This window comes from Canis lupus, chromosome 13 (assembly GCF_011100685.1).
Source record: "Canis lupus familiaris isolate Mischka breed German Shepherd chromosome 13, alternate assembly UU_Cfam_GSD_1.0, whole genome shotgun sequence".
NCBI classification, from domain to species: domain Eukaryota; kingdom Metazoa; phylum Chordata; class Mammalia; order Carnivora; family Canidae; genus Canis; species Canis lupus.
The window spans coordinates 59,038,266-59,065,586 of NC_049234.1; the positions used below are offsets into that span (position 1 = coordinate 59,038,266).

Genomic DNA, 27,321 nt, shown 5'->3' on the forward strand with positions numbered 1-27,321 from the left:
TCTGCCTTATAATTTGTCAACAATATCTAATATAAAATAGAGTACCAACCTGGTATTTATCTAAGAAGGAGAGATCTGTGGTTTCATTTAAAAGAACAGAGGATGATGTGACATGAACATATGGATTTAGTTCTGCAATATGTTGAAGTACAGCTTCAGCCCTAAAAAGCAAAAAAAAAAGGACTTTTATTATTCTTCCATTCAATACTCCCAATCCCTCATATTTGGACACTTTGACGATATCAGAGAAGCATGAATGCTAGAAAATTTCAATGGAAACTTAATATAGAGATAGAAAGAAGACTTACTTATCTATACAGATAACTATACAATGTTGAGATGTAGCATACTGTCATGTTCCATCATAAGCCATGTAATCTCAAAGCATACCCCTATGGTTCCAAACTCAGTAAGTCTTTTAATAATTCAGCAATAAAAAAGACTTTTAATAATCTTACATTCATTTCTAGGTAGCAATATCAACATATTAAAAATTTCACAAATATAAATAACTAAATCAGTGTATGTTAACACTTATTTGTCTATGGTGATGTGAATTTATGGTGATAAGTCAAACAACTATGAATGAACTGGAGTTCTAGACACAGAAAATATTCTAAGTAATTGCAAGAGTAAAAAAAAAAATTCTACAATAATACATCAAAATATCTTATCTGCACCTGTTTCTCCTATTAACAACATCATCTTCACAGAGAAAGAAGTTGGTTCCTAGATCCCATGTTTGGCATTTTTCTGTATCATGAATGGTAAGTGCCTTTGAAAAAGAGAAAAATCTCTGTTATATTCAGGAATAAGATAGCTATATCTTTAATACTATTTATGCTGAATTAGAATTATCCAGTGTAATCAGATACTAGAAAGTAATTAAAAGCTTAAGAATTGAGAAGGATATAAAGTTGAATTCATTCACAAAGGGTGTGACCATATTCATCTGTAAACCCAGGAAAATTAACGGAAAAACTACTTTAAACCATAAGAGAATTTTAATTTAGGAAAGTAGTATGTTATACTAATCAAAATACAAAAATCAAAAGAATTCATGTGAACAATTATTTTCAAATGTTCCATGCTCAAAGTAAGAAAGATAATCAAATAACTGGAAAGAACATTTTTAACTTGTAACAGAGAAAGGAGCGAGGTATATGAAAAACATTCAGTATACTGAAAAAGAAATGCATTATTTTTTTTGAACCTGCTTGAGTACTTTAAAGTACTTTAAAGTCAATCCTGTTCAAGAATGAAATACCTTTTCTCATTCATCAGAATGGCTTAAATCCAAAAGTTTGGCAATACACTCTATTGGTGAGTGAGGTGAATCAGGTATTCTTATATTATTGATAGGTATGTAAACTAGCATGACCTTAGTGGAAAAGAATTTGGTATCTCTAGCAAAACGTGTACTTTTATCCTTTGACACAGCAATCCCGCTTATAAGAATTTATCACAAAGACACAGTGGGAAAGATACAAAAAGACTCACGTACAGGAGTATTAACTTAGCACTATTTGTAACAGAAAAAGACGGAAGGTAACAAAAAATATCTACCAATAAAGAACTGGATCTAATAATATATAATATATCCATACAATGTATACCCACGTAGGACAAAAAAAGGATGAAATATATATATTTAACATTATGAAGTAATCCCAGGATATGTTGTTAACTGATAAGGAGAAAATGGAGGCAAATATGGCACTTTATCTAAGAAAGGTATGTGGGGATAAATATGTATATACCTACCCATATGTGGGAGCTGCCAAGTATATCAATCAATTAATAACCAAAGTAGAGAGATTAACTTAGATAATAATACCCTAATAGTAGAGACTTCAACACGGCACTTTCAGCAAATGACAAATCTTTTAAACAGAACATCACAAAAGAAACAAGGGCCTTAAATGATACACTGGACCAAATAGATTTCACAGATATATACAGAACTCTCCATCCAAATGCAACTGAATATCCATTCTTCTCAAGTGCACATGGAACTTTCTCCAGAATAAACCACATACTGGGTCACAAATCAGGTCTCAACCGATACCAAAAGATTGGGATTGTCCCCTGCATATTTTCAGGCCACAATGCTTTGAAACTAGAACTCAATCACAAGAAGAAATTTAGAAGAAACTTAAAAACATGGAGATTAAAGAGCATACTACTAAAGAGGAATAGGTCAACCAGGAAATTAGAGAAGAAGTAAAAAGATTCATGGAAACTAATGAAAATCAAGATACAATCATTCAATATCTTTGGGATACAGTAAAGCAGTCCTAAGAGGGAAATATATCGCAAGACAAGCCTCCCTCAAAAAACTAGAAAAAACTCAAACACATAAGCTAACGTCACACCTAAAGGAACTGAAGAAAGAACAGGAAGTAAAACCTACACCAAGCAGAAAAAGAGTTAATAAAGATTTGAGCAGAGCTCAACGAAACAGAGACCAGAAGAACTGTAGAACAGATCAACAAAACCAGGAGTTGGTTCTTTGAAGGAATTAATACGATAGATAAACCATTAGCCAGCCTTATTAAAAACAAAAGAGAAAAGACTCTAATTAATAAAATCACAAATGAAAAAGGAGAGATCACAACCAAAACCAAGGAAATACAAACGATTTTAAAAACGTATTATGAGCAGCTATATGCCGACAAATTAGGCACTCTAGAAGAAATGGATGCATTTCTGGAAAACCACAAATTACCAAACATGTAACAGGAAGAAATAGAAAACCTGAACAGGCCAATAACCAGGGAGGAAAATGAAGCAGTCATCAAAAACCTCCCAAGACACAAAAGTCCAGGGCCAGATGGCTTCCCAGGGGAATTCTATCAAACATTTAAAGAAGAAACCAAACCTATTCTACTAAAGCTTTTCTGAAGGACAGAAAGGGACAGAATACTTCCAAACTTGTTTTGTGAGGCCAGCATTACCTTGTTTCCAAAACCAGACAAAGACCCCACCAAAAGGGTGAATTATAGACCAACATCCCTGATGAACACGGATGCAAAAACTCTCAACAAGATACTAGCCAATAGGGATCCCTGGGTGGCACAGCGGTTTGGCGCCTGCCTTTGGCCCAGGGCGCGATCCTGGAGACCCGGGATCGAATCCCACGTTGGGCTCCCGGTGCATGGAGCCTGCTTCTCCCTCTGCCTGTGTCTCTGCCTCTCTCTCTCTCTCTCTCTGTGTGTGACTATCATAAAAAAAAAAAAAAAAAAAGATACTAGCCAGTAGGATCCAACAGCACAAAGATTATTCACCATGACCAAGTGGGATTTATCCCTGGGATGCAAGGTTGGCTCAACACTCGTAAAACACAACATGATAGATCATATCAACAAGAGAAAAACAAGAACCCAAGAACCATATGATCCTTTCAATAGATGCAGAGAAAGCATTTGACAAGATACAGAATCCATTACTGATCAAAACTCTTCAGAGTGTAGGGATAGAGGGAACATTCCTCAGCATCTTAAAAGCCATCTACAAAAAGCCCACAGCAAATATCATTCTCAATGGGGAAACACTGGGAGCCTTTTCCCTAAGATCAGGAACACGACAGGGATGTCCACTCTCACCACTGCTATTCAACATAGTACTAGAAGTCTTAGCCTTCAGCAATCAGGCAACAAAAAGAAACAAAAAGCATTCAAACTGGCAAAGAAGAAGTCAAACTCTCCCTCTTCGCAGAGGACATGATACTGTACATAGAAAACACAAGACTCCACCCCAGATTGCTACAACTCATACAGAAATTTGGCAGAGTGGCAGGATACAAAATCAATGCCCAGAAATCAGTGGCATTTCTATACACTAACAATGAGACTGAAGAAAGAGAAATTAAGGAATCAATCACATTTACAATTGCACCCTAAACCATAAGATACTTAAGGAATAAATCTAACCAAAGAGGTAAAGGATATGTACCCTAAAAACTACAGAACACTTCTGAAAGAAATTGAGGAAGAAGACACAAAGAGATGGAAAAATATTCCATAATCATGGATTGGAAGAATTAATATTATGAAAATGTCTATGCTGCCCAGGGCAATTTACACGCTCAATGCAATCCCTATCAAAATACCACGGACTTTCTTCACAGAGTTGGAACTAATCATCTTAAGATTTGTGTGGAATCAGAAAAGACCCCAAATAGCCAGAGGAATATTGAAAAAGAAAACCAATGCCAGTGGCAACACGATGTCGGATTTCAAGCTTAGTACAAAGCCGTGATCATCAAGATATGTGGTACTGGCACAAAAACAGACACATAGATCAATGGAACAGAACAGAGAACCCAGGAATGGACCCTGAACTTTATGGTCAACTAATATTCGATAAAGGAGGAAAGACTATCCACTGGAAAAAAGACAGTCTCTCTCTCTCTCTATATATATAGAGAGAGAGAGACTAAGTATAAAAAAGAAAATCATAGAGCATTTTCAATAATTATATTAACAATATTGAAATTGTTATGCTGAAATTATGTTGTAAGTAGGTATCATATAATATAGGATAAAGCAAATACATGATTAAGTCCATATCATTAAGACTCAAACTTTAGAGTAAGAGAAGAGATAGAAATACAAATCATGATATCAAAGAAGTAGACATGCTATCATCCTAAACTTGAAACCTGGAATTTCAGTGTTCATTCATGAATTTTCTAGCTCTGTCCACTGAAGAGACTTTACCATCAGTGACAAAGACTACTAGGGTTGTATTAAAAGGACTCAAGAACGGAAGAGTCCAATAAGGAAAGATGAAACAATTTAAGCATCACTAAGAATTACAACTATACTGGATCAAAACAAATCATGTATGTTTAAATCCGTAAGTAGTTTATCATGATGTTCATGTATATACACATGCCACACAAGTTCATTAGTCACTATTGGGGGATGACAGGAAACTACTGATTCTGAAACCTGGTCAACAAAGGGTGAAAAAAAAAATCAAGTATTTATCCTGCCTTTTATACATGTACAAACTACACTTTAGTGAAACCAAATATGTGATGAATGGAAAACGGTCTAAAATACTATTCCAGCTAATAAATCAAAAAGAAATGACAGAATTGGAATATCATTATCACTAATGAAATAATGAATCTAGGCAATGATCATTAATAGCTAGTAATAACCACAAAAACAAGGGCAATAGATTAAGATTTCCTACCAAGAAGAAAACATAAAATTATCTGTGTAGCAGGAGTGCCAAAATAATCAAATCTGAATTTGAATCTCTGGATAGAAATACCAGTTTACAGGAAATACAAGAGTAGAGGTATATGTGATAAATGATCTGGTTTTATTTACAAGTACATTGTAATGGGAAAAAATCAGGGAAGGGAAATCTATAGATAAAAAGAAATCAATTTCAGTGTATGGACTTGACTTGAATCCTAATTAGAACAAAACAAATTAGAAAATCTGAATTCTAACTAGATATTTGATGATTGAGTTAGGCTGTAAGAGAACCCCAATGATTCCCAAGTCCTGTTACTCAGGCCTTTGTGTAATTCCCTTTCCTTACATTCATAAACTACTGAATTGCTTTTAGCAAATAAGCATAGATAATGGAATATCCAAATTAGGTTACAAAAGACTGATTTGTTTTACTAGAACATTCTCTTTCTTGTCTTCTTGCTAGCTTACTCTGATGAAGCAAACTGCCTTGGTGACCTCCAACCAAGAGTCAACAAGGAACTGAAGTGGGAATGTGAAGTGAATTGTTTCCTAGAGTTCAATGTCTGTTATGGTTGCCATCTTATTTGCCGCCTCCTCATTTTTCATCTTTTTTTCCTTACCTTCCCCTATGTGGATGTCTGGGTTTTATATCAAAATAATTTGATGGTTGGGGAACAGTGGGAAATGGGAAAGAGATAACATGGAACAAAATTGTCTATGAGCAGGTAATTGTTGCTGCATGATGGGTACATGGGGTTTTGTTAAAACTATTTTATTGTCATATAGTTTTGAAATTGTCAAAAGAGGAAAATACAGCACTAAAACAATTTTGCTAGTAAATGAAGAAGCAGCAAGAAGTAGGCCAAAGTGTAAACAATATTACCACTAATGAGCAAAAAAAATAAATAAATAAAATAAACATCACAACAATTATTTTAACCAAGGACATTTACTCACTTACCTTAATTCCTGCAAGAACAAGATTCTTTGCTATGAAGGAAAAAGAAAAAGAGATAGCTTAATATTAGGAATGTATATTAGTCTTGATGGAGCTTAGTCCCATCTCTGACTGGATAATTTAACTTTTTTACTACCTAAAAAATATAAGTTCCTTAGAAAATACAGATGAACAAAAAGGAAAAAAAATTTCTATAATCATACCACACTGAGGTATAATACACTAAAGTTTTAGTGTATTATCTCAGACATGTTATAAATGTATGTGTGTGTGTTCTATCATATATGAATTAAAGATACAGAAATGATCATTAATGGTTATTAACATTATATAAAAAGAAGCAAGAGAGGGATCCCTGGGTGGCGCAGCGGTTTGGCGCCTGCCTTTGGCCCAGGGTGCGATCCTGGAGACCCGGGATTGAATCCCACGTCGAGCTCCCAGTGCATGGAGCCTGCTTCTCCCTCTGCCTATGTCTCTGCCTCTCTCTCTCTCTATGTGACTATCATAAATAAAAATTAAAAAAAAAAGCAAGAGAATCATTGCTGGTTCCTTGTGGAAGAACATAACAGTATCATGAAACAGTGTTATTAAGGAGCAGCTGGATGGCCCGGTTGGTTAAGTGTCTGCCTTTAACTCAGGTCATGATCCCAGGGTCCAGGGATTGAGCCTGAGGTCATGTTCCCTGCTCAGTGTGAAGTCTGCTTCTCACTCTGCCTTTCCCCCTTGCTCATGTTCTCTCACTCTCTCAAGTAAAATCTTAAAAAAAAAAAAAAAAGATTTTGGATCTAATCTCCTTTATGGGAAAATAAATTAAATTCTTTAGTTTATGTTGCTCAAAGTATCATATAAAATCATGAATAAAAATACTACTTACCAATTTCCAAACCAAGACCACCCATACCACTTAAGAAAACATGGGACTTGGCCATCTTCTGCATTGCTGTATCTCCAAGAACGTACCTCTGTCGACTATAGGTAAAACACAATACAAATAAATTATTTCACAAAAATTCACATCCCTTAAAGTTGCTTGGGAATTAATAGTCTAGTAACTAGGTCCTGCCACAGATGTGTTTTGGATCACTTGCACAGTGGCTAACATTTCTAAATTAATTGCCAAATATAGTACATAGTTGGAAAAAACCTTAGATCTGGCACCACCTTCTCTCATGGCAGCAAATGGAGTTGAGTAGGAGTTGTCCTGTTTGATAGGGAAGACTATGTGCTCTAGACTTGCCACATTCTCATCCCATTCCCTTAGTTTATTACCTCAGGGGCCATAATAGGCATTTGAGTTTCCTACCTCCCCTTTAAGTCTTTATAAACAGGATTTCTGAGACAGAAAAAATAAAAAATAAAAATGGTTCCCTTCTTGGAGTTTAGATGACTTACAGCAGTTTTCTAACATTATTTTATTTATTTCTTTTTATAAGTAGTATTTATGCCCAATGTAGAACTCAAACTTCCAACCTCAAGATCAAAAGTCACATGCTTTATCAACTGAGCCAGCCTGGTGCCCCTAAAAATTACTTTAAATATAAATGCTGTTAAAGTATGTACAAGATCCCGTTAAGGGATCCCTGGGTGGTGCAGCGGTTTGGCACCTGCCTTTGGCCCAGGGCGCGATCCTGGAGACCCGGGATCGAATCCCACGTCGGGCTCCCGGTGCATGGAGCCTGCTTCTCCCTCTGCCTGTGTCTCTGCCTCGCTCTCTCTCTCTCTCTCTCTGTGACTATCATAAATAAATAATTAAAAAAAAAAAAAAAAAAAAAGATCCCGTTAAGCCATCCATCCGAATAGCCACAAGATAGCATCGGAATGAGAATTTCAAAAAACACACATTGGCTATTTTAAAAAGTCAGATACAATAATAAAGGCAACAGAAAGCTTATTTGAAAGAATAGTGATAAAGTTGATGCTGTACCAAATTTTTGAAGATAATGGTCATTTCAATGGATTCTTACAAGAATCATTTGAAAATGGGTTAAATATAAATAACTGAACTCCTTGGTTTAGAAGTATTTCTTTTGGAATTTGCAATGTTCATGCTAGTTTAATTTATTTAATGCATGTTTGTTTAGTATGTAGATACTTATTTCCATATTTCAGCTATTTATATTCAATTTAAAAGCCTGAAAAGTCATTTCTCACCTAGTCAGAAGACAATTTATAAACACAAACTGTTATTTCATTCCTCATTCTCACAAAATAAAAGCTAGACTTCTCTTTTTATTTTATTTTTATTTTTTAAAAGATTTTATTTATTTATTCATGAGAGACACATAGACAGAGAGAGAGGCAGAGAGACACAGAGGGAGAAGCAGGCCCCACACAAGGAGCCTGATGTGGAACCTGATCCCAGGACTCCAGGATCACGCCCTGGAACGAAGGCAGGCGCTAAACCGCTGAGCCACCCAGGGATCCCCTAGACTTCTCTTTTTAAATCAGTACTTACCAATTCTGTTTCAGAGATCAAAACTATCCATTTATTCAACAAATATTTGCTGAACTTCTACTATGGTATATATAGTATATTACATAGTCTTGCCACCCTTATTTCTGTTCCCCTAAGCAATATATTTAAGTTTTGTCTGTTTTGGAACTTTATTTATATATAAAGCCATATGTGTGTGTGTGTGTGTGTGTGTGTGTGTGTGTGTATATATATATATACACATATATATATATATAAGCCATTTCTGTTTTGGAACATATATATATATATATATATATACACACATATATGGGATCATTTTGAATGTCATCTTCTGTGTCATGCCTCTTTTGAATGATGCTATATTTATAGATTTATTTAATATTAATGTATATGGCTATTTACTAATTTTCAGTTGTCTTATTCTATTGTATTGTACTATTCTGTTATCATAACATATCACAATTTAACTATTCTAAAGGTCTGCAGCATGAATCTCTTTTTTAAAGAAAATTAATTAAGTAATCTCTATACCAAATGTGGGGCTTGAACTCAAAGCCCTGAGAGTAGTATGCTCTTCCAAACTGAACCAATCAGGCACCCTGCTATTCTATAGTATGTATGTATTTATAAGATTTATTTATTCATGAGAGACACAGAAAGAGAGGCAGAGACACAGGCAGAGGGAGAAGCAGGCTCTCTGGAGGGAGTCTGACATGGGACTCGATCCCAGATCCCAGGATCACACCCTGAGCTGAAGGCAGACGCTCAACCACTGAGCCACCCAGGCGTCCCTATTCTATAGTTATGGACAGTTTCTTATACTGTATATCATAATACAAATGTGTACATAGCAGTTTCTACAGATATATGGACAGATGATAGATAATAGCATAATATATCTAGGAGAGGAAATACAGGGATAACTTTATTAAATAATGCCAAACTGTTTTTTCTGAAGTGTACCAATAACTGTCCTCCTGCAGTATAACGAAGTCCCTGTAGTTTCACATCCTTAACAGGAAAAAGTTAACATAGTAGGTCTGGTCATTAGCCTGCTTACAGGGCTAGCCCTTGGCTGGTGTCTTCGATTTTTTCCTAATTTCCTGAAATAAAAACTCATTAGTTTTCAGGTTTTCTTTTCTAAAATACTATGTAAAACTTGAACTTATTTTAAACAGCATCTCAAATTTTGATACATAGTACTTCTTTATTATTTTCCAGTTTTAATTATGATTCTTTTTGACTTAAGGGTTAATCTGAAGTGTATTTTTAAACTTCTAACTTCATGGGGGAATATTCTAGTTATCTTTTGTGTTAACTTCTAGCCTACGTGTATTGTGAATAGATATCACAATCTATATGATTTCATTTTTTAATATTTGAGAATGTTTTTAGTCAGTTTTGCAAATGTTCCATGTACTCTTAAATAGAATGTGTACTCAACAGTTGGTTAGATACAATATTCTTTATATGTGCATTATATTAATTTTAATAACCATATTGATGAATACTATACCCATTTTGATTTTTTTGTCTGCTTCTTCTCTTGATTAGTAAAAGCAACATTTAAACTCCTCCACCAACGTAATAGTAAATTTGTCTATTCTTGTATATTGTACCTTAAAAGTACTGACATGTAGAAGTGCTAACACTGAGTGTTTATTATACACTATACATTGTTTTAATGTTTTACTTGTATTAACTAATTTAAATCTTACAAAATTCTATAAGTACTATTAATAGTCCATTTTTACAGAAAAGAAAACTTAAGCACAGAGAAATTAAGTAATTTACAAATAATGGAGATAAGATTCAAGTCAGGCAGTTGGCCTTAGCATCCATATGCTTAATCACTATGGTACACTGCATGTAGATTAAGAAAGTCAAATCATTCTAATAAGGTTTACTGGAGGAATAAAACAAACAAAAAATCAGTTCCCTAACCTAACTCTTCCCTACCCAGATTCCTATACACCAAAGGCAATCATTCTCAATTTTTTTAGTTGTTTCTTCGAATATTTACTCCTTTTTTCTCAATAATGTTTATACTTTTATTTCTTGGCTTTTCAGTTTTATATATACCCTATTAATTTCCTCCTAACATGAATAATCTTTCTGCAATACAAATTTGGTCAAGTCATTCTCCTGCTTTAAAAACTCCAATGATTTCCTATTTTCCTCATGATAAAGTCTAGATTCTAATATAAGTCACAAGGCTGTTCATAATCTAGTCTCTGCTTGGCTCTCTCTAGTCTCATCTTTTGTCACTCCTCTATCAAACTCCATATTCTAGGTATACTCAAGGTTTTCACTTCTCCAAATGTGGTATGTTGTCTTTGGCCATTAGACATTTTTCTGGAGTATTTCTCTTCCTCAATATTATCTGCCTGAAAAACTTCTACTCATCCTCCAGTTTTGGCTTATACGTTATTTTCCCCCATGATGTGTCTCCCAACATCCCTAGACTTCCTCAAGATAGTGCTGGATCATCTTTTATGTGCATCCGTAACATCCTACAATGTATTACAACATTTATCACAATATATCTTCACTATTTCTCTATTTTTCCTAGGAGATTATAGATTCCTTAAGGCAACCTTTGCTTTATTTACTATTGTATTCTCAGTGATTGACAGGTCCTGGCACGTTACAGACACACAAAAACAACTTGTCAAATTAAGGAAATGAACTGGCATATAAGAACAAAAACAACATGTTTATACTCTACTTAGAAGAGGACTTAAATACTTTTTTCTATGTTCAGAGTCACAGGAATTATGTTAAAAAATGTTTTCATCTCAGACTTGTTCTCATGAATTATTTTGAAGATTATTTATGTAAATAAGGAATAGCTATGACACAAATTTGGTTATAAATGACAAAGAACTTACAGACAAAAGGATAAAACAAAAGACATATGAACCAAAGTTTTCCAAAGAATTATAAAGTCTCAGACAGATTCTCAGCAGTTTCCTAACTACCTTTTCAATGTTTGGCCACCAAGGGTAAAGGTACTAATTAAGTACCTACATTGTGCTAGACAAAGTCAGGAACTCTGAATTCGATGCTAAAAATCTTACGACGTTCATATTGTTAGTAAGTAGTAGAGATGGAATTTAAAGAGCCTAGAGTATAACCTCAAGTCCAGCATTGTTGTATTACAGCTTACTCTACTGAGTGGATATTCAAAATATCAGTGAAAGTATCCAGTAGAAATAAATTACCCAGGCTATTTTTAGAGAGCCCTATTCATTAAAGATTCTCCCTTCATGAAGGTATGATATCTCCTTACAGTTTTCACCTACTAGTCCTAATTTTACTTCCTTGGGGCCATAGGGAACTTGTCTAATTCCTCTTGGATGTGTCAGCTCTCCAAACATTTGAAGATGGTATTCAGGTTCCAGAGTCTTCTTTCTTCAGGTTAAACATAGCCAGTTCTTTAAATTATTCCAAGCATGACATCATTCTGAATCCCCCTCAACACTCTAATCACCTTCTTCTGGATGCATTTCAATTATCTTCATCATGCATTCATAAATTTATTAAAATCTCTCTCTCAAGCCAGACACCGGCACTGTGTGAGGACCATAATAACAAACTCATATGGGTACTATGAGGATTAAATTAAGTAAGACTTAATATATTAAGTCTGCAAAATATATTAAATACTTAGCAGAATGCCTGGGACATGTTACTGAGAGAAAACGATAAATAATCAAATAATTCTTTATTAAGGAGAATACACAGAAGTATCAGAAACTAAGGGAATCTGATATAAGAAGAGGGAGTAATTATCTCTATCAGCGGAGGTCATGGAAAGCTTCACAAATGAGCTTCATCCAAGTTGGATTTTGAAGACTTAACAGGAGTTAAAAAATAATCAAAAAAGGAAAAGTATTCTGTAACAGAAAAAAAAGGAAAATAAAAGCATGAAAAAGAATGGCATATAAGAGATACATAATAAATACAATAATAGGGGATCCCTGGGTGGCTCAGCAGTTTAGCACCTGCCTTCAGCTCAGACCTGCGATCCAGACCCACATCAGGCTCCCTGCATGGAGCCTGCTTCTCCCTCTGCCTGTGTCTCTGCCCCTCTCTCTCTCTCTCTCTCTGTGTGTCTCTCATGAATAAATAAATAAAATCTTTAAAAAAAAAAAAAACTTCTAAAGATTTACTAACTCTTCTTTAAAAACAAAAAATAAATACATTAATATTTTCACTTCTGGCCACGAAAAGTTATAGGATCAGATTTATCTTCCACCTGCCTTAAACAACTGAAAACTGGACAATATAAATAAACAACAGATTTCAGACACTTGAGAACAGGCATCTGAGGACAGCAATTTCAGAGAAGAAAAACAAATGAGGTGAACTTTATGAATGTCCTAGCTATTGCCTGAAGAGTCTCCAGGCTGCAATTCAGGAAGGGGAACTCAAACAGAACCTGGTGGTCTCCATGAATTGAAAAGACAGGGCTGTGAATTCAAGAAGGCTAAAACATGAAAGCAGATGCACAGAGAGAGCACCAGAGATTTGTAGAGGGTTTTCTTTCTTGAGTATATAAGCTGGATAAGATCAGCAAATGCATATGAAGAAGCAACCTTGAGGGCAGCCCAGGTAGCTCAGCGGTTTAGCGCCACCTTCAGCCCAGGGTGTGATCCTGGAGATCCAGGATCAAGTCCCACGTCGGGCTCCCTGCATGGAGCCTCCTTCTCCCTCTGCCTGTGTCTCTGCCTCTCTCTCTCTCTCTCTCTCTCTCTCTGTGTGTCTCTCTGTCATGAATAAATAAATAAAATCTTAAAAAAAAAAAAAAAAAAAAGAAGCAACCTCGATCTGGGGAAAGAACCACTTGAGAGGGGATGGTGAAACAATGATGGTTGTTGAAACAGGGCCAGAAGTAGTTTGTGCTCCTCGTCAGCCAAGTGGAAAATTTGGATAGAATGAATACTCAGAGGATATTATAACAATAGTGGGGGAAAATTAGCCTCAGACTTAAGTCTCCTCTAATCTCACCTGCAAAGCTTAAAACCAAGCTTTGAAAAAATAAAATTGTTTTCAAGTAATTTAACTGTATCTCTTAACAAAGCTCAATAATATTTAAAGGAATTCAAAATAATGTAGCACCCAAAAAAGGTAAAATTCACAATGTCTGGCATACATTAAAAAATAACCAGCTACACAAAGAAGTAGAGAAATACAATTCATAATGAACAGAAAAACTGACAACAGAACAGACTTAGGAATGACATAGATGATAGACTTTATAGAAAAATATATTGAAATAATTATAAAAATAACTATAAATATAATCCATATATGCTCAAGGAGAAAGAAGAAAGCATGAGCAGCAAACTTCTAGAGATGAAAATCATATTATCTATGATGAAGAAATATATTGGATGGAATTAACAACAGATTCAACTCTGCAGAAGTGAGCTTGAAGATACAGCAGAAATTTTACAAGATGAAACACAGACTGAATAAAAATTCAAAAAACCCAGAGCACAAATGAGTTGTGGAACAACTTCACTAGGCCTAATATATGTGAAATTAGAGTTCCTGGAAAAGATCGGAGAGGAAGAGAGATAAAAATATATTTAAAGATCTAAGAGCTAAAATTTTTCTGGGAATACAATCAATCAACTCACAGAACAATGTGAACAAATCCAAGAATAAAAAATATGAGGGAAACTACACCAAGGTATATCATACTTGTTATACCAGGATGAAGAGAAACTATTAAAAGTAATCAGGGAAAATAGGACACATTATTTACAGAGGAAAGATAAGAATGACAGTTAACTTTCTCTCAAGAAGCACTACAGATCAAAAACAGGGGCCCAACATTTTAAAAGCACTCAAAGGAAAAAACTGTCAATCTGGAATTCTATACTCAATTTTATAAGTAAAGACTTTTCTAGACAATCAAAAGCTGAAAGAATTCATTGCTGACAGACCTTTACAATAAATAATGTTACACTAAATCCTCAGGCAGATGGGAAATGATACCAGATGGAAATCTTAACTTACACAAGGAACAGAGAATACCAGAAATGACAAATATATGAATAAATACAAAAACACTGTTCTGCTATTTATAAATTCTCTTTTAAAGACAGTTGACTGTTTAAGCCCAAAATGATAATGCACTGTAAATGTCTAACACATGTAAAAGTAAAATGTAAGAAAACAATAGGTCAAATACTGGGATAAGAGAAATGGAAGTATACTGTTTTAACATCCCATACCACACAGGAAGTGATAGAGTATTATTTGACCATACACTATAATATATTAAAGATATATGCTACATGCCATAATCATTAAACAAGGAAAAAGTATAGTATTATGCCAACAAAGGAAATGAAATATAATAATAAATGTTCAACTATTCAAAAAAATAGGAAAAATTGGAAAATCAGTAAGAGATCAATGAGAAAGCAAAAGGATATCAATGTTTCACATTAAATGTAAATGGTCTAAAGACCCCAATGTCTTAAAAGACAATCGTGTCTTAAAAGACAAGATTGGTAGACTGAATAAAAAGAAAAATCCTACTATATTCTATTTATAAGGGGCCAAATTTAAATACACAAATAAGAGTAAATGAGTATATAAAGATAGATAATGCTACCAATAATCAGGAGAAAACTGGAATGGCTCTATTAATATTAGACAAATAGATTTCTGAACAAAGAAAACTACCAGGATAAAGACAGCCATTTCAAAATGATAAGAGTCAATACATTAAGAGGATATAACAGTTATAAAAGTTTACGCATAATAACAGATGCTCAAACTACACAAAGCAAAAACTGATAGAACTGAAATGAGAAATGTCAAACAAAAACGACAGACAACACTACTTTCTCAATAACTGGTAATAAAGACTAGACAGAAAATCAGTTATGATATAGAATACTTGAAAAACTATCAATCTGACTTAATTGACATTGACAGGACAATCTAACAAACAACAGAATACACATTCTCTTCAAATGCACATAGAACAATGATAAGATGGATCATATTCTGTAGCAAAACACTAAAAAAATATGAAATTATACAAAGCTTATCCACTGATACCAATGGAATTGAAATAGAGATTAACCATAGAGGGGCACCCGGGTGGCTCAGTGGTTGAGTGTCTGCCTTTGGCACAGGTCATGGTCCCGGTATCCTGGGATTGAGTCCTGCATCAGGCTCTATGTGGGGAGCCTGCTTATCTCTCTCCCTATGTCTCTGCCTCCCTCTGTGCGTCTCTTATGAATGAATGAATAAATAAATCTTTAAAAAAGCGACCGAGATTAATAGATCTCTGAAAAATGTCTCAATATTTAGAATACAGATAATACACTTCTAAAAATAAATTTAAAAAGTTACAGTTTTCTTTTTTTTTTTTTTTTTTTTTTAATTTTTATTTATTTATGATAGTCACACAGAGAGAGAGAGAGAGAGAGGCAGAGACACAGGCAGAGGGAGAAGCAGGCTCCATGCACTGGGAGCCGGACGTGGGATTCGATCCCGGGTCTCCAGGATCGCGCCCTGGGCCAAAGGCAGGCGCCAAACCACTGCGCCACCCAGGGATCCCAAAAGTTACAGTTTTCTGAACTGAGTGCAAATGAAGACATATCCATTAGATACATATACAGTGTTTAGAGGGATATTTTTAGCATGAAATGGACATATTACTAAAGAATAAAGGTCTCAAAAATTGATCTCAACTTGCATTTCTATATACCAACAATGAAGCAACTACAAGAGAAATTAAGAAAAACAATCCCATTGTTTTCTGCACCAAGAATAATAAAAACCTAGGAATAAACTTACCCAAAGAAGTAAGACATCTGTACTCTGACAAGTACAAAACACTGATGAAAGAAACTGAAATTAAGCAAAGACATTCCATGCTCATGGATTGAAAGAACAAATATTATTAAAATGTCTACACTACCAAAGCAATCTACAGATTTAATTAGCTATCAAAATACCAACCACATTTTTCACAGAACTACAATAAACAATCCTAAAATGTATATGGAACCACCAAAGACCCCCAACAGCCAAAGTAATCCTGAAAAACAAAAAACAAAACTGGAGGTATCACAATTCCAGACTTCAAGGAATGTTACAAAAGCTGCAGTCATCAAATTTGTATGGTACTGGCACAAAAATAATAACAGAGACCAATGGAACAGAATAGAAAACCCAGAAATGAATTGACCATAATATGGTTAATAAATCCTCAACAAAGGAGAAAAGAATATACAATGGGAAAAAGTCTGTTCAACAAATGGTGTTGGGAAACCTGGAAAGCAACATGCAAAATAATGAAACTGGACCACTTTCTTAAGACTATACACAAAAATAAATTCAAAATGGAAAAAGAAGACCAAAATGTGAGACCTGAAACCATTAAATCCTAGAAGAGGGCACAGGCAGTAATGTCTCTGACATGGGCCATAGGAACATATGTCTCCTGAGGCAAGGGATATAAAAGCAAATACAAACTATTGGAACTACAACAAAATAAGAAGCTTCTGCACAGTGAAGGAAATAATCAATAAAACTAAAAATCTACTGAGTGGGACAAGATAATAACATATCTGATAAACGGCTAGTATCCAAAATATATATGTAACTTATACAACAGTCAAAAAATCCCAAGTAATTCAATTTAAAAATGGACAGAGGACAAGAACAGACTTTTTTTCTAAAGACAACAGACGGCTAACAGACATATGAAAAGATGCTTAACGTTAAGCATCATAAGGGAAATGCAAATCAAAACTACAACGAGATATTAACTTGCATCTGTCAGAATAGCTAAAAATCAAAAACACAAGAAACAAGTGTTGGTGAGGATGTGGAGAAAAAGAAACCCTCATGCACTGTTTGTGGGAATGCAACCTGGTGCAACCACTATGGAAAACAGTATGGAGGTTCCTCAGAAAGTTAAAAATAGAACTATCTTTCAATACTAATTGCACTACTGGTATTTACACATAAAATACAAGAACACTAATTCAAAGGGATACATGCACCTCTGTTTCTTGCACTATTATTTAGAATAGCCAAATCATGGAAGCAGCCCAACAGTCCATCAATAGATGAATGGATAATGAATATGTGGTACTCATAAAAAAATGGGGTATCATTTAGCCATGAAAAAGAAAGAAATCGTACCATTTCCTACAACATGGATGGAACTAGAGAGTGGAAAGATAAGCAGAATGACAGAGAAAGGCAAATACCATATGATTTCACTCATGCAGAATTTAAGAAACAAAGGAGTAAAGGAAAAATAGAGACAAAGAAATAGACTATAGAGAACAAATGGATGGTTGGTTACCAGAAAGGGAGTGGGGAGGGAATAGGTCAAATTAGGTGACAGAGATTAAAGAGTACACTTACCCTGATAAGCAGAGTAATGTATGAAAAGTGCTGAATCATTATACTTACATCTGAAACTAATCTAACACTCACTGTATGTAAATTATACTGGAATAAAAAAAATTAGAAAAAGAAAAGCAAATTGATATCAAAGTAAGCAGAAGAAAAAGCCCCAAAAGACAGAAATCACTGATACAAAACAGGAAAATAACACAGAAAAATCAACTGAATGAAAAGCTGGTTCTTTGGGATTCAAATAAAATCAATAAACCTCTAGCCAGAATGATCAGGAAAAAAGAAAAACTACCAGTAATAAAAATAAGTGAAGGAACATCATTTCAGGTTCTACAGACGTTAAAAAGGATATTCAGGGAAAATTACAAACAATTTTATGCCACTAAATTCAACCACTAAGATATAAATATATTTTATAAAAGAGACAAACTATCAAAGCTCTCTCAAAATGCACTTGACCCTTAAACAATGTTGGAGCTAGGGGCACCAACCCTCCACACAGTCAAAAACCTGTGTCTAACTTTTGACTCACAAAAACTTAACTAATGATAGCCTACTGTTGACTGGAAGCTTTACCAATAACAAAAACAGTCAATTAACATATTTTGTATGTTCTACATATTACAATCTGTATTCTTACAATGAAGTAAGCTACAGAAAATACTATTAAAAAATCATAAGGAAAATACATTTACAGTGCTATGCTGTATTATACTGTAAATTATTATCCTGTTTACAAGATGAATCATCAGTACCTGCATCAATGTTGTCTTACTATACAAAAGACTGTAGATGTTATATGTATTATTAACACTAGATGAAAAATAAGAAGATACCCAGAAACAGAATCTGTACTTATAGGCTTAACAATCCATGTATTAAAAACAAAGTAGCAGCAACAAGATTGCTTTTGGTAGCCTAGCATAACTGATTCAATTGCTTCAGGGTAGCCTAGCTTATATACTAATAAGTAAATCTTAACAAAAAATTTGGAAAGATTTTTAATTTACTTATTATTATTTTTTAAAGGTTTTATTTTATTTATTCATGAAAGACACAGAGAGAGAAAGAGAGAAGAGAGAGACAGAGAGAGAGAGAGAGACAGAGACACAGGCAGAGGGAGAAGCAGGTTCCATGCAGGGAACCTGATGTGGGACTGGATCCCGGGTCTCCAGGATCACACCCTGGGCTGAAGATGGCGCTAAACCACTGAGCCACCCAGGCTGCCCTTAATTTATTTTTGTGAGAAAGAGAGAAAAAGAGAGAGAGAGAAAGAACACGTGCACATGTTTGGGAGGTGAGGCAGAGGGAGAACCAGGGTCCCTGCTGAGCAGGGAGCCCATGCAGGACTCAATCCCAGGGCCCTGGGATCATGATCTGAGTTGAAGGCAGGTGCTTAACTGGCTGAGCTACCCAGGCACCCTCTTTACAAAATTTTCATGGCATGTATTATTGTAGTCATACACCTATATGGTATTAGAAACATTGTTACATTTTCTAAAAACCCCACTTACTTGTAATGAGAAGCTGATAAGCAGTTTCTCCAATGATGGGGGGGGGGGTCGTACTGTACAGTAAGGCAATTTTCTTTTTTTAAAGACTTATTTATTTATGATAGACGGGGTGGGGGGGCAGTGACACAGGCAGAGGAATAAGCAGCCTCCATGCCAGGAGCCCGACACGGGACTTGATCCCAGGACTCCAGGATCGCGCCCTGGGCCAAAGGCAGGCGCTAAACCACTGAACCACCCAGGGATCCCCCAGTAAGGCAATTTTTTGAAAGCAAAGATATGAAATGGTAAGATAACACATTAATTTTGTATTACATATTCACCTTATGCCTATGCAAGGATAGGCTATCCACTTCTATGAGGGTTGTACATGATGTTCTACACAATGAATACTTTGATGATGATGACACCAAAAGGTCTCATACAGTTCTTGCTGTATAGCTATTAGTTTCTCAAATGAAGATACACACACACAACAAATCAGTTTATTAACTGTGCAGCATGGTGATCATTTACTATTTATTAAGTGGAAGCAGATCATAAGGGTCTTCATTTTCCTGTCTTCATATTGGAGGAGTAGTAGAAGGGGTGGTCTTGCTGCCAGAGGTAGAAGAGGTAGAGGAAGGGGAAGGGTAGGCAAGAAATACAAGCACGCTCAGTGTAACTTTATGGAAATACAAACATGATTTGTCTGTTTTTTGCTTTTTCATTTCTCTAAAGATGTTTTTATATGGTACCAGTCCTTCTTCCATAATTTGTTTTAGTTTCAGTGCCCATATCATAGAAGGGTCCAAGTCATAAAAGTCAAAAGCAGTCTTCAATAATGAGAACCTTTCTGCCAGACTGTCAAACATCAATTTGTTTTCTGGCAGTGCTTCTCATACATCTTCTTACACATCATCTGGCACTGTTTGGAAGTGCTTATTTCCATCAAGTCTTTTTCTGTTAATTCCTCTGCTGGGGTGTCTATTAGCTCCTGAATTTCTCCAAACTCCATATCTTGAAACCCATCACCTGCCCTTCCTTTTTTATTTTTACCGTATCCTAATTTCCTTGATTTGCTCTGTCATAAATCCTGTGAAGTCACATATAACGTCTCTACATAGTTTTCTCCAGTAGGAATTTACTGTTCTGGGCATGAATGCTTTCATGGCATTTTCTATACTAATGATAGTATCTTCAACATTGTAATCCTTCCCATAATGTTCTCTCTATTGGAGTTCTATTCCATAGCGTTAATAATCATTTTAATAGGGTACCATGTGTAATAAGCCTTAAAGATCCTTATGACCCCCTGATCTAAAGGCTGATTGAGAGATGCTATATTTGGGGGCAAGAAGACCACTATGATGCCTTTTGTACTGAACTCAGGGTTCTGGGGGGCCAATAGCATGCTGCTCCAATATCAAAAGAATATTAAAAGACAGCCCCTTACTAGCAAGGTACTTCTTAATTTCAGAGACAAAACATCGACAGAACCAATTCAGAATAAAGAGTTTTAGTGTTCAGGCCTTTTTGTAGTACAACCAAAAGACTAGTGGCTGGTGTTTACTTTTTCCCTTTAAGGCTCAGGGGCAGGGGTGGGGAGGTAGAAGTGGCAATACTTAGCAGCTTTATAGACAAGGGCAGTCCTGATCATAAACCCAAATGCATTTACATAAAATAGTTGAGTTAGCCTATCCCTTCCTGTCTTAAATCGTGGTACTTGTTTCTCTTCCTTACTTATAAATCTTTATGCCATTTTTTTCCCCCAGGATAGGCCACTTTCATCTGCATTAAAAACCTGTTCAGGTATATTTTTTCTCCATAATGATATTTTAAAAAAATATTTTATTTATTTATTCATGAGAGACACAGAGAGAGGGGCAGAGACAGACAGAGGGAGAAGCAGGCTGCCTGCAGGGAGCCTGATGTGGGACCTGATCCCAAGACTCCAGGGAGTCTGCTCTCTTTTGACCTGAGCCAAAAGCAGACATTCAACCAGAGCCACCCAGGCATCCCCTCCGTATTGATTTTCTTAAAAGGCATCTGGAACTTAACTGCTGCCTTTTGTTCAGCAAGTGCTTCTCCTCTTATCTTGACATTTTTAAAGCCAAGTCTCTTTCTAAATCATCAAACCATCCTTTGCTGGCATTAAATTCTCCAGCTTTACCTTCATCTTCTGTTTGTTTTAAGTTGTCTTATATGGAGTTTGCTTTTTCTCAAATCATATTAGAGTATATAAGCATGTCTTAGAGCAACTCGCATACCCACATAAAAAGCTGCATTTTCAATACAAGATAAAAAAAAAAAAAGTATTTTACAAGAAGTGCAAGGTTTTTGTGTCTGCTGATGGAGCTGCAGCTTCAGATTCCCACATTCCCTTCCCAAGTTCCATTTCCTTCCCCGTTATGCTGAATTTATTCGTCTTGAAATGGCAGGTAACCATAGATGCAGATTTCAATCTATGGTACGCTAGGTAATTTAACCTTTTCTTGCAATGTCATGACTTTTCTCTACTTTTAGGGAGCGCTTCTAGAGTTGCTGGTGACACTCTCTCTGAGACCCATAGTGTTATTCAAGGTTTACAGTATTCCACTAAACACATTGAAAAATAGGTGAGAACTGTGAAATCATTTTACTAGGATACAAAATTTACTGAAGAGAGAGGCCGCTCACACTAAGAAATTAGCATCCCCTGGTATTTTAAGGGGATACTCGCCAACACTTGAGTTCACCACAATAGCAACAGGAAGTGGCTTCAAATTTTATACACTAGTACAAGTAGGCACTACAGTTAATTTTATATAGCTGTGATTTTTAAAGTTTTTCCTTTAATTCCCTTTAGTTAACATACAGTGTTATATTAGTTTTGCCATTATGATTTAATACTGCATTTTTATGTTTGTTTACATTTCTCTTGACTACAAATGGTACCATGTATACTCCGTTTGTGTGCATAAGTTTTGATAAACTATTTTTAATAATACATGTGCATATTTTGTGGTAGTAATGGATAAAACAGACTAGTCTCTACATACATTTTATACATTTACATGCCTTTTGTTAATTTTTAGGTATTTCTAGGCTGTGTGGTTTGTGTTTTTTCAAATTATTGCAAATTTTCAAAAAATTTCCAGTATATTTATTGAAAAACATCCACATATAGGTGGACCTGAGCAATTTAAGCCTATGCTAAGGGTCAACTGTATATTACTTGAATGTTACCATGTCTATTAGATGTTAAATTTGTAATTAAAACTTTCCCACAAAGACTAGATAACTCTATTGTTATTTCTACCAAAAATCTAAGGAGGAAATAATACCAACTCTACACACACTTTTTAGAAATTTGAAGAAATATTTCGCAGCTCATCCTATAAGATCAGCATTACCCTGATAAAACAAAATCACTGAATTAAAAAATAGTCCACAACAATCCATCACATACACAGATGCAAAAATTCTTTTTTCACATTTTTAAATTTAAATTCATTAATTAACATATAGAGTATTATTAGTTTCAGAGGTAGAATTCAGTGATTCATCAGTCTTATGTAATCAGATGCAAAAATTCTTAACAGAATTTGTGTGTGTGTGTGTATATAACTGAACCCTGAGTTCAGTATGAAAGGCATCATAGTGGTCTACTTGCCCCCAAACACAGCATCTCTCAAGCATATATATACAATCATATATATATATATATAATCATCTCTCTCTCTCTACACACACACACACACAAACACACACATCATGACCAAATGAGTTTTATCCTAGAATCAGAATGCAAGGGTCATATAATAATCTAAAAGCCATCCTTGTAATTCACTATATTAAAAGACTAAAATGAAATGCATACAATCACTTCAATGAATGCAGAAGTGTTTGACAAACTCGGTATCTATTTCTGACTTAAAAAAGAAACACCAAAAAACAAAACTTTAAGCAAACTAGTAATAGAAAGAAATTTCCTCAACCTATGAAAGGGCATCTATGAAAAACCTACAGCTAGCAACACAGCTGAATGAATGTTCATAGAAGAATATACGTTTTTCCAACAAACATCAAGAACAAAGTGAGGTTGTCCACCTTTACCACTTCCATTTAACACTGTATTGGATCTTCTAATCAGTATGATAAGGTGAGACATAGAAATGAAAGGCATATATCTACACTGAAAAGGAAGAAGTAAAACTTCTTTATTTTCAAACCACATATGTCTGTGTAGAAAATCCTATGGAGTCTAAAAAAAACTTACTAAAACAAGTAAGTGAAGCAAGATTGCTGGATAAGAATAATTATTTAAAAATCAACTGAGCTTGAATTTAAAAGTAATGAATAATTGGTAACTGAAACTTAAAGACTACCATTTATAAAAGTATAAAAATAAAAATTACTTAGGGAAAAATTAGATAAAAGCTGTGGAAAAATCACACACCGATAATTATATAACACTATTAGGAGAGACTAAAGAAATGAATTGACAGACATACCACGTTTATTAATGGATCTTAAAATTCAATATTTTTAAAATGTCAATATTCCCAAAATTGAACTAAAGATTCAACACAAACTCAAACAAAATTCCAGTAGGATTTTTTTTTAATTGACAAGCTGATTCTAAAATGTATGTGGAAATTCAAAGGACATATAAGATCCAAACCAACTCTTCAAAAAAAATCAAAGTTGGAGGAATCAGACTCCTAGACTCCAAGATGTATGATAGAGCTATAGTAAGTAAGGCAGTGTGACATTGTTGTAAAGTGAAACATAGATTATTAAAAGAGAAGATTCCAGAAATAAATCAACAGATATTTACTCTACTGAATTCTGCCAAAGATAGATACTCAGGAAATTTTTTTTTTTTTAAGATTTTATTTTATTCATGAGTGACTCAGAGAGAGAAGTGGAGACATAGGCAGAGGGAGAAGTGGAGAAGTGGGCTCCCAACAGGGAGCCTGATGTGGGACTTGATCTCAGGATTCCAGGATCAATGCCCTGAGTTGAAGGCAGATGCTCAAACACTGAGCCACCAAGGTGTCCCAATACCCAGTGAATTCAATGAGGATAGATAATCTTCAACTGGGGTGCTGAAACATTAGTGCTATAAGGAAACTGATGAGTCACTGAATTCTACCTTGGAAACTAAAAATACATTATATGTAAATTAAATTGAATTTAAATAAGAAAAAATTTTTTTAAATGGTTAAAAAAATTGTAATATGTCCATATGTTAAAAGGAACAAATTACTGGTAAAACAATATAGATGAATTTCAAAATCATTATGCTGAAAGAAGCCAGCACCCTCAAATATGTACATACTGTACCATTCCATTAATATAAAATTCCAGAAAATGCAAAGTATTCTACAGTGACAAAAAACTCATCAGTTGTTGCCTGAAATGGCAGGTGGAGAGAGAAAGGCAGAGGTATTATAAAGGGGCACAAAGAAAATGTCTAGGTGTGATGGATAAAGTCAGTATCTACATTTTGGTGTATTATGGTGGTGATTTCATTAACATATATGTATGTCAAAACATGTCAAGTTGTATACTTTAAATATGTACAGTTTATTATATATCAGTTCTACTTCAATAAAACTGAAAAAAAAATTTATTTATGTTGGAAGACACTCCTTCATGGGTCATTCACGCTCCTACATGTCTCTCTAGATATGCCTAGCAAGCACGGTCCTGACTGTTCTTTACTTGAGGGTCTTGTTTGCAGCATATAAAATTGAGGGATGAGGTGATTCTCTACGACAAAGAGCAGGCTTGCTTACTGTTTGACATAAAATGGTGGGTCCCCCAAATGCAGTGTATCTCACCTGTGATGTAAACCCTTTATCTGCAAAGAATCCATTTAGGCCCATGGCATTATCCCTATGGGACATGGCAATAAGGGGAACTGAAACCACATGATGGGCATGCTAATGCTGTATCCTAAGTAATGAAATCTTTTGTAATGGATGGCCATTATAAAAAACAAAATGCCAGAAAATAACAACTGTTGGCAAGAATGTGGAGAAATTGCACATCACCCATGTAATGTGCACTGTTGGTAAAGTGGTCTAGCTCCTATGGAAAACAGTATGGAGGTTCCTCAAAAAATTAAAAATAGAACTACTTTATGATCCAGTAATACCTGATCATATATAAACTACAATATTCTGTATTTTTCACTCAAGCAAACTGCAGCCTACTTACACAATTTGCAAATGGAAAACTTAATCTCTAGTTTACTGAAAATTATGTTCATTAATCAGCCATTATAAGGTTGGAGGGATATAAAAAAGTTTTACAAAGATCGTAAGTAAACAATGAATAAAACTAGCTAATGCTATTCCAAGAAACTGCCATTTATTACCCCAAAAATATGATCAAAAGGATGTTAAGATCATAATTATAGATTAAGAATCCAAACTTAAGGTGATTTCTAAGGTATATTTATAATCAGGAAACCTTAGGGCAAAAGAATTTTCATAAAACAAAACTAAGTTTATAGTCTTTTATCTCTTTTTCCTAGTGTACAGTACAAAACAAACTGAAATCCACCGATTAGGTGGTATATATTAGCTCCTCATAAAATGCTCAAAATTGACTCTGAATCCCACATAAAAAATATAAAAAAGTTTTCAAAATAAATAGTCCATTGTTCCAAACTCTATATACATAAAATATTTTTCATAATTATATAGAGAAGAAATCTAAAAATTTTATTTACTTTTTTTTTTTTTTTAAGATTTTTATTTATTCATGAGACACACAGAGAGAGGCAGAAACATAGGCAGAGGGAGAAGCAGGCTCCCTACAGAGAGCCTGACACGGGACTCAATCCCAGGACCCCAGGACCATGACCTGAGCTAAAGGCAGAGACACTCAACTGCTGAGCCACCCAAGCATTCCAAAACTTTTAAATTGAGATTATAGTATTTTCCATACAAACAACTTGAAGTATTAAAAGAATACCTTAGAAGTGATAGCAATATAGGGGTACCTGGCTGGTTCAGTTGGAAGAACATGTATGTGACTCTTGATCTTGGGGTCCTGAGTTCAATCCCCACATTGGGTGTAGAGATTACTTAAATAAATCAGTAACTTAAAAAAAAAAAGTGCTAGCAATGTATGTATTTTTAATTATCTTTAATTCTAATAAAAGTATTTTGATATCACTATATAGTACAAGCATGTAACGTTAACAAGATTACACTGAAGTAAATATATTTCCTAGATGTTACCGTATAATTGAAGCAAAATGGACCATTTTTCATGAGATTCCTGCACTATCTAGAACATAAATATGTACTCCTGCTCAAAAATGAGAGGAATATTTTACAGTGGGTAACAAAATCATTCTTAGTCATATCACATAAACCTAAAGCAACTAAGATTTAAATATTATTCAAACTTTCAAAGTATAGAAAAAAAAATCAGAGAAAACTCTAATTTTAACCTCAGAGGAACTCTTAGGATGTATTTACAAAACTCTGCATAGGCCTAATGATATTTTCAAATATAGTATTCCTTTACTTTGAACAATAAATGAGGAAACTCAGTTTCCATAAGGTTCTCACCTGTATAATGCATCATCAATCTCCACAGATTCTGCTGACATGATGGACAAATTTTTATTTGCACTGAAAAAATAAAACACAACTTATAAGGGCAAGTATGGTTATTCAATATTCACATTCTATAATCTAATATTCAATTATACATGACAGTTACTAAAGAGAATTTCACAAACCAGATATATATCTTATTTTCCACCCCTTTATTTCAATTTTAAAAATAGGTCAGAATTAAATT

At 34.6% G+C, this 27,321-nt stretch overlaps 1 protein-coding gene across 2 annotated transcripts in view; it reads right to left on the reverse strand.

The window, feature by feature from the left end:
• The window catches only part of UBA6 (ubiquitin like modifier activating enzyme 6), an 82,256-nt gene that overhangs the window by 51,166 nt on the left and 3,769 nt on the right, over positions 1 to 27,321 (reverse strand). For both annotated transcript variants that reach the window (XM_038556197.1, XM_038556198.1), the window contains exons 2-6: positions 27,087 to 27,149; positions 7,049 to 7,143; positions 6,178 to 6,206; positions 681 to 775; positions 50 to 161 (exon numbers count right to left, since the gene is read on the reverse strand). In XM_038556197.1, coding sequence (XP_038412125.1) covers positions 50 to 161; positions 681 to 775; positions 6,178 to 6,206; positions 7,049 to 7,143; positions 27,087 to 27,149 — 394 coding nt within the window. The remainder of the gene's footprint in view (positions 1 to 49; positions 162 to 680; positions 776 to 6,177; positions 6,207 to 7,048; positions 7,144 to 27,086; positions 27,150 to 27,321) is intronic.